General features: G+C 42.3%; 1 protein-coding gene across 3 annotated transcripts in view; it reads left to right on the forward strand.

Moving 5' to 3' along the window:
* Positions 1-14,613, forward strand: part of LOC109899298 (polypeptide N-acetylgalactosaminyltransferase 11) — a 52,537-nt gene that overhangs the window by 8,549 nt on the left and 29,375 nt on the right. The window contains exons 1-6 of one of the 3 annotated variants that reach the window (XM_031836274.1): positions 217-327; positions 9,581-9,877; positions 10,908-11,031; positions 12,075-12,241; positions 12,524-12,649; positions 13,889-14,138. In XM_031836274.1, the coding sequence (XP_031692134.1) occupies positions 9,619-9,877; positions 10,908-11,031; positions 12,075-12,241; positions 12,524-12,649; positions 13,889-14,138 (926 nt within the window). In that variant the 5' untranslated portion in view covers positions 217-327; positions 9,581-9,618. Of the gene's footprint in view, positions 1-216; positions 328-2,886; positions 3,066-9,580; positions 9,878-10,907; positions 11,032-12,074; positions 12,242-12,523; positions 12,650-13,888; positions 14,139-14,613 lie in introns of those variants that run through there. The other 2 variants (XM_020494392.2, XM_020494391.2) reach the window with 2 other exon arrangements.

The following is a 14,613-nucleotide window of genomic DNA, read 5'->3' on the forward strand; positions in this document are numbered from 1 at the left end:
TAAGCCTCGACGCTTGCTCAAAACATTAACACGCTTCGCTTGCAGTACATTCTTGGAAACATAAAGACTGTATCTTTCATATCAGTGAGAAGTAAGCAAAAGCTTAAATTACTACACGCCTTTGGATAGGGTTAGTATCACCACATGGCCATATCTCCATGTTACATCGCTTGTTTACGGAAGACGGACCGAAGATATAGGCTGTCACCTGTGCTAATTATCTATCTAGCGTGCTCCGAACACTTATGTGTAAGCATAGCTGTGGAGGAAGTGTAGTTCGTCAGCTGAAGGCATGCACATCTTGTGGATCTGTGCAAAACTGCTACAGTAAGTGTATCTTCTTATTCAGCATATTCTGATGTACTTTTCTAAACGTTAAAACAGTGTCGGAATTGTAGTTCACATGGAGCCGAATGTAACCGCTGAAATACAAATCTGATTACTGACCATGGAACTTGTGTGTGAATGGTTAAATCTGATTACTGACCATGGAACTTGTGTGTGAATGGTTAAATCTGATTACTGACCATGGAACTTGTGTGTGAATGGTTAAATCTGATTACTGACCATGGAACTTGTGTGTGAATGGTTAAATCTGATTACTGACCATGGAACTTGTGTGTGAATGGTTAAATCTGATGTATTTTCCTTGAAGGGTTTTTTATTTGCCCTCAATCTTGTTGCTTGTTAGCTGCTCTGTGAATTGTTTACAAACGAGTGAATGTGCTAGAAAGCTAAATGGCTACCTAGCTAGCTAGATGACTGCTGTGGCTAGCCAAAAAGTTGGATCATCTTATGACTGGGGAAACGTCCATAGCAGGCATTGTCACCTAAACTTGCTACATAACCTCTGAGTGATGGGAAGCACCAACACCAATCAGCCTAGAACACTGTGCACACAGCCATGTCAGCAAATGAATGCTGTCTGAACACACACACTGATTTGAAAAACAAAACTGATTTGAGCATTAAGGCATGCAGTGTGAACAAGGCTTAAGTCTCTCTCTCTCACACACACACAACAAAAATCTGCAAGGGAGAAAATCCCCAAATCCAGATGTGCAAAGCTGATACAGATGACTCAAAGCTGTAATCGCTGCCAAAGGTGCTTCTACAAAGTATTGACTTGGGTGTGACAGGCAGCCATACAGTCCAAATCACTGCTGCAATATGGAAGTTTCCGATTATACTAACGGCATGAGCCCCTCAGTTATTGTTTCAGGCTTCAGGTGGCTAATTATAGACCACGCTGGTGTTTTTTCCCCTGTTCTAGCCTTTAATCTTTAATGGGGCCAGTTCAGCATATTTGAAAAAAGTTGTTATTCATGTAAAAGTGTGGGGTGTGATGGGACTATGCTAGAGAGAGAGAGAGACAGACTACAAGTATATTTGAACTTGCTCATTCCATTTTCTAAATTGAAACCAGAAGGGAACTGAATTAGCAAGGCTCTGTTCTCTTTTCTGTGGTACAATTTAAAACAGCCTTGTCCCTCTGGACCACTGTGACTACATCTGATGAATCCCATTTAGCTCGGTGCCAACTTTAATTTTACAGTCCCCTTCTCAAGTTGAGAAACTCTGGCCTCAAAAAGCACTCAACTCCTCCGTGTGAAACGCACACACTCTTCTGAAATGGATATTGATTTTGCTAATAAATTCAGGCAGTGATTTTTAAAGTTAGTGTGTGAAAGAAGTAGAAAGGACATTTTATCTAAACATTTTCCATTTATAAAGTGTCAAGAGAGCAACTCGCCTAATTTGTGACAAGCATTGAGCATTCAGGCCTCAATTATTGTCCTGAAGTAGCATTAGCGCACATAGCCTAGGCCTAACGCTCATTAACGTTTAGGCTACAGTTAGCATCTCTTTTGCGCTGGCCCCTTCTTCAGCCGTGGATCAATGCCGTGTACAGTCTGGAGCCCTGATCCACAGACATACTGTAGTCAACCTAATGAGACAACGCTAGCCACAGTTGATAGTCCTGTTATTTGACCAGCCGTCAGAGCTCAAGGGCAAAAATATTGTCTATTGCCTTGTTTATAAAAGCATGGGGTGGTTTGACATTGTGTCAAACACATGAGAATATGGGAGCTGATACTCTATGCATGGCATGCAAGGTACAGTACGAAGACCAATTCCTGGAGTGCACGCTGACAGACAATCAGAGAAGAGATGTTATAATAACGTCAATGAACAGTCAAAATGTATTGTGTTGATGCAGAATCTGATAATCCATATAGGATTATAGGACAACTGGATTTAGACATTAAATGTTACCAGGCACATAGCCTAGATGGCCCTTCAAGAGTCACTATTAGATAATGAGGCAGGTTGACAGGCTTCCCTGTGTAAGGCCTTCCCCCACTGGTGTTTCAATTGTTGATGACTTACTGAATTTCTTGTGTTGCTGGGCTCAATGGCAGGGCAGGGGGTTAGGAACCGGAGCCAGGCTGCTTCTCTCCTAACCGTGTCTCAGAGATCTCAAATTCTCGAACGTTCCCTTTCATAGTCCCCTCCCTGCCCGGCTTGGTCCCTCTGATTAATTTGTGGTGTCGTGGCGATGCAATATTTGTGCTCGCTGTGAAACTGAGTGGGCTCTTAGAAATAAACACCATTTTTTTCAGCAAGTTGCAGATGTTACATGGCTGAAGATCGAAATGTACTAGTGTAGACCTACATTTGTCATTTCAGGATTACATATTTTTCTTTTAAACTGGATTAAGCTAAATTAAGTAAATGCCACACATTGTTTACCTAGGTGGCACTTTAGATTATAAACTCATAAAAAGTAACCTAGTAGGCCTGTAGAAGGACAAACAGAATGATTGAGTTCCTAGCCCTGCCAAGGCAACAGTCACATCTGAAAAAGACCCATGGGCATAAATAGGTCGGTAGAAGCAGGATCTGAGGTCAGATGGCACCTCATCTCCATAGTGGGTGGTGTCCCTCCCTTCTTGGCATCATGATGTAGCAGGACGACTGGTCTCCAGTTACTCTCATATTTTTGTTGTATCTTTTTGCAACGTCATTGGATCCAGGCTATCATGAAATAACGTGGGCTATCAGTGAGTAGTATGAGTGTGTATTTTGGGACTATTAAGGTTCTATCTGCATTTTTATCAAAATGTATTTATTGACATAGCCTTGTACTCTGAATAACCCAATTCATGTTGTTAAATTCATAATGATACTAGATTAGTATTTCTGACACCATTCAAACCAATGAGGGTTCGGAACTTTAAAGCCAGTTATCTCAATCTTCTTTTTGCAGATAGAACCTTATAGTCCCAAGCCGTCAAATAGTCGTCTAGTGAGCCTAAATCAAAGCCCAGATCGCCTTACGGGAACTGGTTTATTCTAAAGCGTGTTCATTGTTTTTTTCCTTTTGAAATACAACTGCTTAGTTTAGCAAAGAATGATCTAGTATTCTTTCCTGAATCGTCTCTGGTTTGTTAAATCAGTAGCTGGTCACCCCAGCAGCCTCAGGTCAGCTCACTTTGAGACCAAGAGTAGCTCAGGGTTTTCCTGTTGAACTAGGCCTATTTGGTGTTACATTTACACTAATAATTTCTGTGTTTAACAGACTTGTTTTGCCGAGTACAATAGTTTTGTGTTAGGCCAAGATTCATGTACTAGGCTAACTATTCATATGAACTTTTTAGGGTTTATTCTCTCATGCATTTATGTGGGTGGTTAATGGTTAACTTGTTGGTGAAATTCAAAAGACCTTTGTCCTTATAATGTTCTCTCTTTCTGGGAAATAAACGGCTATCAACATTTTGACATCAGCTATAACTTTTCGTTATACTACTGACGGCAGAAATATAAACTAGTCTAGCAGGCAATACTAGCGCATTGGTGTACTTCATTAAGCCTAATTTCTAGTGACGCACCGATAAGACATTTTTGGCCGATATCCGATATTTTCCTTGCCAAAAAAAACGATACCTATAACCGATGTTTAAGCATTCCAGTACAGTTAAATAGTTAACACACACACACACACATGCATGGACGCAGCATTCTAAGGCACTGCATCTCAGTGCAAGAGGTGTCACTACAGTCCCTGGTTCGAATCCAGACCGTATCACATCTGGCCGTGACTGGGAGTCCCACAGGGCGACGCATAATTGTCCCAGCGTCATCCGGGGTAGGCCGTCGTAAATAAGAATTTGTTCTTAACTGACTTGCCTAGTTAAATAAAGGTTACACACACTCACCACACTGACCAAAAGGTTATTTTGTTGGCATTTAATGTTTGTCCCCATCACCAGTAAAATATAATCAAAACTTATTTCTTTCACTGACTTGCTGTGCTGTTTTGTTGTTCATTTGTTTCATTCTCAACCAGGATTTCTCATACTATGGAATGCCGTTTGGGTCTTTTGTGTGTCAAATAACATTATTCGACCAATCAGGACCTGAATATGACTGCACATAAATTCATGAACGCGTTAAATTATTATGTAATTATTACACATAGTGTAATCAATCACTCGGATATCATATGTCACAACGATTCATCAATACATATGCTATGATGCTGGTAAAGTTGTCTCGCGCACCTACAGTTCTGGATATATATATATATAAAGCTAGCTAGCTTATGGATGTAAACAATCTTCCCCAAAAACATAACAAAATGACATCTGTTTCAGTAGCTATAGTTAGCTAGGTGTCATCTAAAATAACCCTAATGTCTAAGAGCTTTTATTTGATTAATTGTGGTCAGACCCATCTATGTGAATCTAGCAATAAGGATTAGCCACAATAGTGGACTTTGCGGTTAGTCTTCAAAATAAAAGTATGTCATTTACAGTGATGCAAATGAATACAAATAGTAGAATTATGCCGTAATTGAATAGCTCATGCTAAATAAGGTTGGAATGTTTTATATAAAATCAACAAAAGACAATTTGACAATCACACTGGATGTATTATACTTTAGAATTGCGTTGGGGACATACTTATTTCACTGTACAGCCTTACCTATGGATTGTGGATCAATGACATGAGGTATCCGTCTACTCAGTGCCACAAAGAGAACATTAGCGTTGTAGCTCTTATTGCGGGACTCATTTATTGTCAACCTATGTGTATTGAACACTATTCCTGAGGAAAGACAATACTGTGTGGATGTTTTGGAGTCCGATAACTCTGGGGGAAAAATTATATATCTTGGGTATTGAGTAGACTGATACCCCATATCATTGATCCCCAATATTTAGGTGAAGCTGTACAGTGCAATATGAATGTCCATAAATACACATGATAGGCTGACTGGGAAGGTGATTTGTCACAGTCCCGCGATAAGAGCTACAACACTAATATTTGCGTAAACTCTTCACGGTTTTGGTCTGTGGGTGTCACCGAGTCGTCTGATACACCGTTTCATTGCTTCACATTCCAACCTTGTTTAACATGTCTAAATATGGCATGATTACACCAATTGTAACATTCTGCATCACTTTCAAAGAGGTGCTTTTATTTTGAAGGCAAACCGCAAATTCCACTTGTGCCTAATCCTTATTGTGGCTAGCTTCACAATACATAACTCGGTCCAGTCGAGCCTCACTAGCCAGATGAAGCTAGCTGGCTGCTTATAACGTTAGCTTCGGGCAACAGGGTTAAGTAGCTGGCTAGATATTTATTTTCATGAACTGAAGTTCAATTTCAATAGGCAAACAACAAGTTCTACCTAGCTAATACTTACTCACAAGGATTCCTAAATCATTGCTAAAATAATGAAAATGACTGCAGTTTCTACTGGTAATTTGTTTTCAGGCTGGTTATATTGGTGCAAGCTAAAGCTAGCTACTCCAGAAGTTGCAGTCAAACGAATAATGCTTTATTACCAACGCGGTATTGTAAACACATCGTTCATGGCCGGTGTTTGCTTGTTTTTTCATGGTCCTTTTGACAGTGCTACCGATAGTCGTGGTGACGCTTGGCTTGGACGTGCAAATTCAGAACCCACAACATTCTATAATGGAACTGTTATTTGACATGGTTTTTGACCCGTAAAGACCCAAACGGCATTACATAGTATGTCAGTTATGACACGATTACTGTGTAACTCCAGCAGGGCATTTCTCTTTAACTTTTTTTCTTACTCTTTCAAATGACTGCTCGACTTGTTGACTGCTCGATCCACACAGCAGACATTGTGGGCTAGGTTAGGAATGCTGTGTTGCACATTGTAGTGCAACATTTTACGTGGCGTCATTACGTCATATCGGTGTGCGCGTCAGCTTTGACATCGGTTTTGCACATCTGAGTTAACTAAACATCATGTTGGCATTTTTATCTAATATCGTCCGATTACGATATTGTTGCATTCCTACTAATTTCCTTTGTTTATTTACGAAAGTAGAAAGTATTGGGATTCTTTCTCATACTTTGGTACCACCTAGATGTGCTGTTGCAAAAAACAATTCCCACCTCTTTAAAACCATGTCTTTTTTTTGTCAAAAGGCAGTGGGGCAGTATAGGCTACATGTGGGCTGTGAGCGGCGGCACGAACCGCTAGACCACCCAAGCCACATGACTCACCTCTTGAGGTTGGCCATGGATTTGCCATAAAGCATGTTGTACTTGGTGTCTTTCCTGTAGCATTTGGCAGACTGTGAGCCTGTCCACTTCAACTAGGCCTAATGAGTGATTCCTCATGAAACCAGGACAAAAAAGGACCATGATTTGGGTGATTTACCAAAATGTAAACCATATAGTCCCTTGGCGGAAGGATTGTTGACATTTTGTATCTAAAAGCATAATTGAGAAAAAAATCATCAATGTTGGCATACAGTTGAAGTTGGAAGTTTACATACATCTTAGCCAAATACATTTAAACTCAGTTTTTCACAATTCCTGACATTTTAATCCTAGTAAAAATTCCCTGTATTTGGTCAGTTAGCTTCACCACTTTATTTTAAGAATGTGAAATGTCTGGATAATAGTAGAGAATGATTTCTTTCATCACATTCCCAGTGGATCAGAAGTTTACATGGACTCAATTAGTATTTGGTAGCATTGCCTTTAAATTGTTTATCTTGGGTCAAGTGTTTTGGGTAGCCTTCCACAAGCTTCCTACAATAGGTTGGGTGAATTTTGGCACATTCCTCCTGACAGAGCTGATGTAACTGAGTCAAGTTTGTAGGCCTCCTTGCTTGCACACACTTTTTGTTCTGCCCACAATTGTTCTGTGGGATTGAGGGCAGGGCTTTGTGATGGCCACTCCAATACCTGTGGTTGAAAAACTTGTTTTAATGACTCCAACCTAAGTGTATGTAAACTTCTGACTTCAACTGTATGTATGCCATTTTGGCCCTGTGACCCAGGCCCCCTTTAGACTCCATAACCTTCTGTCTATAGGTGCTAGAAAGCTAAACTTGTTGTCGTATGGAACTTTACCGCTTACTCTAATATGTAGGCGTATTATTTCATGGTCTAATCCTTTCATCACATGCAGTGCTACTGCTTCCATATTTATCTACCTATGGCGTTGCACTTGTTCCATCTCTCCCAATTGTTCTTCTGTATGACTCTGTGTCTGTCAGTGTCTGTCTTATTCCTCTGCTCATCTTCCCATTTTCAGCTGTGTTTCTTGACATTCCTTTTCACTGGTCTGACTAACGAGCCACTAAGTGCCACAGCAAAACAACACTGTGACGTCGGTGTGCATCTTGTCACCAATTAATCATACTTAGGCCGTAGTCTGTTTTTCAGAGGACTCGCCTTGTTTCCACCCTGCTGTCCTCATCTGACAGAAATTGTGATGGTGCAAATCCCCCAGACTTGGTTCTTTTGTTGTATTAAATGTTACTCTTAAGATTTGTAAATATATTTGAATGCAGTGCCAAAAGCCCACATAATTCCAACCAGACTGGTTAAAACGCACATATCTGAAATTCCTTGTTTTTCTGCCGGGGATGGGGGAAAAAGAGTAAGGTGTAAATTATTCGGGATGTTTGTGGGTTATAAATAGCTGTGCGTTTCCAAAGCGTTTTGTGTTTGAAGTAAAAATCCTCATCTGGATAATTTATTTGAATGCGTTTGTCTATCAAGTTCAGGCTATTCATAGAAACTATTGACCAGATCTGAGATCTGAGTTCATTGAAGTTTTGGAGAACTCACTTGATGCATAGCAGAACTGCTTATATGCACAGCAGAACCCCCCCCCCCCCCCCCCCCCATTTTTGTAGGCCTGCGGACCAACAAAAAATATTTGTAGTTTTTTTTAGGAACTAAGTCGGGTCTCAACATACTGAGAGTTAGCACCTTATGTATTCTACTTTTCTATTATGAAATGTGGTTGTGTATCAGCCGTCACTCAATTAGCCCATGTCAGCTAAAATAGTGTAGGTGCCAGCTATGTAAACTTGTAGAAAGAATGGTCGAATTACCGACTGGCGTGGGGCACATTTGAATATCAGTTATCATATTAAAAACGGCAAACATTTGCCTCCACCCTATGGCAAAATGTGTAGAACAAAGGGGACGAACTACGAATATGGTGACGAGGCCAGCCGCCTTTTGGCACAGCAACTTAAACGCCAGTCAGCCTCATCTCTCAGGTATGACTCCTCCTGTAATCTTACAAGTGATCCCTCTAATATTAATCCAACTTTTGTGTCATTTATATTCTATCCTCTACCAATCCGAACCCCCATCAGATAATATGGTCATGGACAACTTTTTTAGATAACTTGGATATCCCATCCATTGATATGGACATGAGTGAAGTTCTGGACAACCCTCTGCATCTTGATGAGATAACAGAGGGTCTAAAGTTAATGCAAAGTGTCAAGGCCCCAGGCCCTGATGTTTTCCCTGTCGATTTTTATAAAACCTTCTCAGATCAACTCGCCCCATTACTATTAGATATGTTCACCGACTCGTTATCACGTTTGGATCATTCTCAGGTTACAAATTGATCATTCAGAAAGTGAATGTTTTCTGATCAACCCTGCTGCCAAGCAAATTCACCTTGGAGCCCTGCCTTTCCATCTGTCGCCCTCTGGTTTTTAGTATTTGGGTGTGGATATAATACACTCTCTGGCTACTCTCCATAAAACTAACTTTGCAAGCCTAGTCACATGAGTTAAAGCGGACTTTAACAGGGATAGTCTGCCTCATTAGCTGGCAGAATCCAATCTGTTAAAATGAACATTTTACCATTTTACCGTTTCTATACCTTTTTTTTTCAATGTCTTCCGATCTTTCTGCCGAAGTCATTATAAATTTTTATTGTGTACGTATATTAATATATAATTTCCAATTATATGTATGCTGCTTTTGTTAGAGGGAGGTGGTTCAATAAGTATAGGGGGATAAAAGGATGTATCTGGTCAATTTGTATTTCTTTATGTCCAAAAAATGGCATGAATTTAGCTGTAAAGTGCATATTTTCTCTACCATGCATGGCAAAAAGTGCAGGTTTAAAAAAAACATTTCTCCGCTGTCAAGGGGTGGGGTGCGCTAAAATGGAGTCAGTACGTTTTTTTGTGGCCCCCACCTCCATCAATGTTGCCCATCCCTGATCTAGACCTTTAACCTGTTGCCTCTCTGGTTTCCTCGACAGGGGCCTGAGCATGGACCGCCGACAATGCTAGTGCTACCATGGGCAGCGTCACACTGCGCTACTTCTGCTATGGTTGCCTCTTCACCTCTGTGACCTGGTCCGTCCTGCTCTTCCTCTACTTCAGCCTGAGCCAGGACAGCGGCCGGCCCTCCTTCAGGAATGTGCCCATCCAGGGGCCCCAGGCCAAACGCTTCCAATCACGCTTCACCAGGAGCCCTGGAGGAGGCCAAGAGCAAGGCATCAAGGCAGTCCCTGCAGCAAGAGGCAACAAAAAGGCCGATCTCTCTCCGGAGATGGGTAAGTGAGCCCTTCAGAGCATGAAACTTGAAAAAGATCTCTCTAATCTATATACAGAATTTAGGAGAGGTGTATGTGAGAAGGAATGTTCTGATGATAGGAGTTTATAAATGGTTGTCAGTTTGTTAACAAAGTTCATGTGAACTGCCTCATAACCAGCTGCATTGCCATCAGAGTTTCACACATCCAGAATGATGAGCTTAAGCTCCACAAGCTCACTCGTACTCATGACAGATTCTCGAATGGTTAGGACATTTTGAAGGTCTGTATTATTCATTGGTCCCCAAGGGATGCTTGTCGTGTTGGCTTGCTCCCATGTCAACTAATGAAACATTTAACAGGCAGGCAGAGTGATGTGAAAACGATCGGCTCCAGAGTGTAGCCTAGGCGATTCCACGATGCCTTTATGCGTCAATGCCCATTTGGAGCTGGACAGTGAGAAACACAGGACCAATCAAGCTAACCATAATTCATTACCGATTATCGTTGAGCAGGTTCGGTTGGCATTGAGTTATTATTATTATTATTATTATTATATATATTTTTTTTAACTGTCAAAGCAGGCGCAAAGAAACAGACATTGTGCATTGCAGCAATACAAGGGCAGGGTAGCCTAGTGGTTAGAGCGTTGGACTAGTAACCGGAAGGTTGCAAGTTCAAACCCCCGAGCTGACAAGGTACAAATCTGTCGTTCTGCCCCTGAACAGGCAGTTAACCCACTGTTCCTAGGCCATCATTGAAAATAAGAATTCGTTCTTAACTGACTTGCCTAGTTAAATAAAGGTAAAATAAAATAAAAATGTTTGAAGTGTCATTGGATTGAGGCCTTCAGATGGCTGTTGCGTGAGTTGTTTCCATGGAGTTACTAAGCAAAGCCATTACCGCCCACTCAGGATGAAGGCTGCTTGTGTTACCATGGCAATGTGGACCAGCCTAACCACCCCCAGTAGTGGATGCATCAATAAAATCCTCATACTGACACAAGCGCGCATCCTTTTTTCTTCTCTCCATCCTGTTTTTTCCTCTTCAGGTATGATTTTTAATGAGCAAGACCAGGAGATTCGAGACATGGGCTATCACAAGCACGCTTTCAACGTACTCATCAGCAATCGACTGGGCTTCCACCGAGACCTCCCCGACACTAGGGACGACCGGTGAGTGAGAGAGCGACAGCGTGTGAGTGTGGCATATATTTGGGTTTATTGACTCTGAGAGTGAACGGCTGACACCGACGCAGCACTTTGCAAGCCATCATGAAGGGCAACGGTTAAATGGGAAATGATGTCAATCTCTCTCTGCCTGCCCTGTTACCCCTACGAAATCCAAATACAAGGCATCTGTCTAGAGATGATTTGGTTTAGCACTGGTCTGAGGCTAACAAGTAGACCTGCAGCTTGGAGTATTACCACATGTTATTTGTTAAGATGAGTTGCTTGTAAATGCAAAAACGAATTGGCTTGGTCAGTCTTGACAATCATTGGTACAATCAGGTGGTTTTAAGAGTTTGTAAATCCTGCTTACTCAGCAGACATGTTAGGATAGGGCAGAGGGTGAGTAGTTGAGGCATAATATGTTACATAAGCAAAGGGTAAAAACTGTTAATGTTTCCAAGGGGCAAGGCTTTCACAAGGTTGAGGAAAGCTCTGTAGGTGTGACCGTCTTGATCCAAATGTTTCACTCCAAGCTGCACCTTGAAACAGCATGAGAGTTTTATGCATGCCATTACTAAAGATGGCGAATACTGATCCTAGTTGTTTGTCCCTGTCAAATACCTAGATAGGACTCTAGTGCCCAAAAGACAGTTTTAGCGTGGGCAGCGCCATTGAATTTTCACAATTTTGAAGTAGTCAACATGGTGGAACTTCCTATGGGTAAAAGGAAGGATCACTTAATTCCGTACATGTCACCAGGTGGGATCAGCCAATTAATTATACTAATGAGGAAACATTCCATAACTGCAGGTGGCAGTAAAATTGCCAACCTTGGTTTTATAACTGATCAAACAACACAATCTCGGTGGCTGTTGCACCCTTCAGTTTGTTTACCAACTCCTAGAAGTAGTAGTAGAAGAAAATGTACTACAGCCTCGATGGTGCTGCCCATAACTGGACAGATGCAATGTCTATGGTCCCTGTTGTGACACCCAGGACTTGGCTAATATGTGTTGATGGCCCCGCCCACCCCCTCTGTCTCTCAGGTGCCGAGATGGAATCTATCCTCTGTCCCTCCCCACGGCCAGCGTAGTGATCTGCTTCTTCAATGAGGCGTTCTCCGCCCTCCTGCGCACCGTGCACAGCGTCCTAGATCGCACGCCTGCCTACCTGTTGCATGAGATTATACTGGTGGATGACAGCAGTGAACTAGGCAAGCTGCTCTTTTCAGTTGTCTATTTAGGATGTGAACTCTTGGGTTTTGTTCAGGCTCGCCTGAGCCAGGTAGACTATAACAAGGCCCAGTAAATGATTGGATGCTGTCGTGGACTGTGTGCTTCAATTACCTAGTTGGTGAACAGGCTACTGTATTGTGTTGACGTTATCGAATGCCTGTGTGTAAATGAAGTCAAAGATCTTGGATCTCAATAGGATCTATCTGTATAAATTAAACTGAGCTCCATCTGAAAGCTTCTGTCCTTTCCCTCCACCACAGCTGACCTGAAGGAAGACCTGGACATCCATGTCCAGCTCAACCTCCAGGGCAAGGTCAAGGTGGTCCGCAACGAGAAGAGAGAAGGACTGATCCGAGGGAGGATGATAGGGGCCTCTCATGCCACAGGTGAGCCCTCCCGAGACCATAACTCTTCACTAATGTAACATATGCCCCCTGAGGCAGGGATGCAGGTAAAATAACTATGTTTACTGTCTAGTCAAGTTCCACACGGAAGTAATATTGTTGTATTATGATCAGCTGCAGTAGGATGAGAGGAAGAGGCTACAGGGGAATCCAACAGTGTGCGTGCGCGCAAACAGTGTGTGTGAACAGTGTTGTGTGATTGAACAGTGTGTGTGTACGTGCAAATGTCATCCCTGTAGATGTGTACCTCTAACCCCAGGAACCACTGAAGATATCTTGCCTCTCGGATACTAGAAGTCGACCGATTAATCGGAATGGCCGATTTCAAGTTTTCATAACAATCGGAAATCTGTATTTTTGGGAGCAGATTTTTACTTATTTTTTATTTTTAATACCTTTATTTTACTAGGCAAGACAGTTAAGAACACATTCTTATTTTCAATGACTGCCTAGGAACGGTGGGTTAACTGCCTCGTTCAGGGGCAGAACGACAGATTTTCACCTTGTCAGCTTGGGGGATTCAATCTTGCAACCTTACAGTTAACTAGTCCAATGCAATAACAACCTGCCTCTCTCTCGTTGGAGCCTGTTACGTGAATGCAGAAAGCCAACGTAAGTTGCTAGCTAGCATTAAACTTATCTTATAAAAAAACTATCATAATCATTAGTTAACTAAACATGGTTGATGATATTACTAGATATTATCTAGCGTGTCCTGCGTTGCATATAATGTGACTGAGCATACAAGTATCTGACTGAGTGGTGGTAGGCAGAAGCAGGAGTGTAAACATTCATTCAAACAGCACTTTTGTGTGTTTTGCCAGCAGCTCTTCGTTGTGCGCCAAGCATTGCGCTGTTTATGACATCAACTCCCGAGATGAGGCTGGTGTAACCGAAGTGAAATGGCTAGCTAGTTAGTGCGCGCTAATAGCGTTTCAAACGTCACTCGCTCTGAGCCTTCTAGTAGTTGTTCTCCTTGCTCTGCACTTTAACTTTCTTCTCCAACACTTTGTTTTTGCATTATTTAAACCAAATTGAACATGTTTCATTATTTACTTGAGGCTAAATAGATTTTGTTGATGTATTTGTTCTGACTAGTTAAATAAAGGTACATTTTTTTTTTTAAATGTTCGTCCTCTATCGGATACATCCACACTGGCCATGCCACCCCTCTCCCTGTTCTTCTCCATCCTCTCCTGATTTGGTGTTTACTTTCTGAAGGGGAGGTGCTGGTGTTCCTCGACAGCCACTGCGAGGTAAACGAGGCGTGGCTATCGCCCCTGCTGGCGCCCATCCAGCGGGAACGCAAGACGGTGGTGTGTCCCGTCATCGACATAATTAGTGCCGACACGCTGGCCTACAGCCCCTCCCCCATCGTGCGGGGGGGCTTCAACTGGGGGCTGCACTTCAAGTGGGACCCTGTGCCCGCCTCAGAGCTCAACGGCCCCAACGGAGCACTGGGCGCCATCAGGTAACCTCCTGGCGGGAAACCAACCAGACCTTGTCGGGAATATATGATTTGCTCAAGGTGTGGAAATTGCTGAACCCAAGGATAAGGGTTCAGCAAATCAGGAGAGAGGATGGACTTCTATATTTAATGGTTTAATAGACAAACAATACGGAGACGCACGTTCCTCTGAGAGGTTCCAATCTGCCCCATTCCAAAGACCAGACAGTTGTTATATGCTCATCCATATCTCTGTTCTCTCTCCAGCTGCCTCAGTGCCTAGGCCCTGGTCATAACATAGGCAACTTGCAAGGCCAGAGTGAACCATGGAGTAGACATCTCTATCGCTTTAAAATGCCTATAGTTTAATTACAGCTATCGGTCTTATCCCCAGGAATGTCACTTAGACAGCGCAAACTCCAAGCTAGGTTTGCCGCATTCTAGATGCAGAGGAACCAGTATGCACCTGAATGCACTCAATAAAAGTATCATCTTGTTT

The sequence above is a fragment of the Oncorhynchus kisutch genome, linkage group LG11, assembly GCF_002021735.2.
Source record: "Oncorhynchus kisutch isolate 150728-3 linkage group LG11, Okis_V2, whole genome shotgun sequence".
Lineage (NCBI taxonomy): Eukaryota > Metazoa > Chordata > Actinopteri > Salmoniformes > Salmonidae > Oncorhynchus > Oncorhynchus kisutch.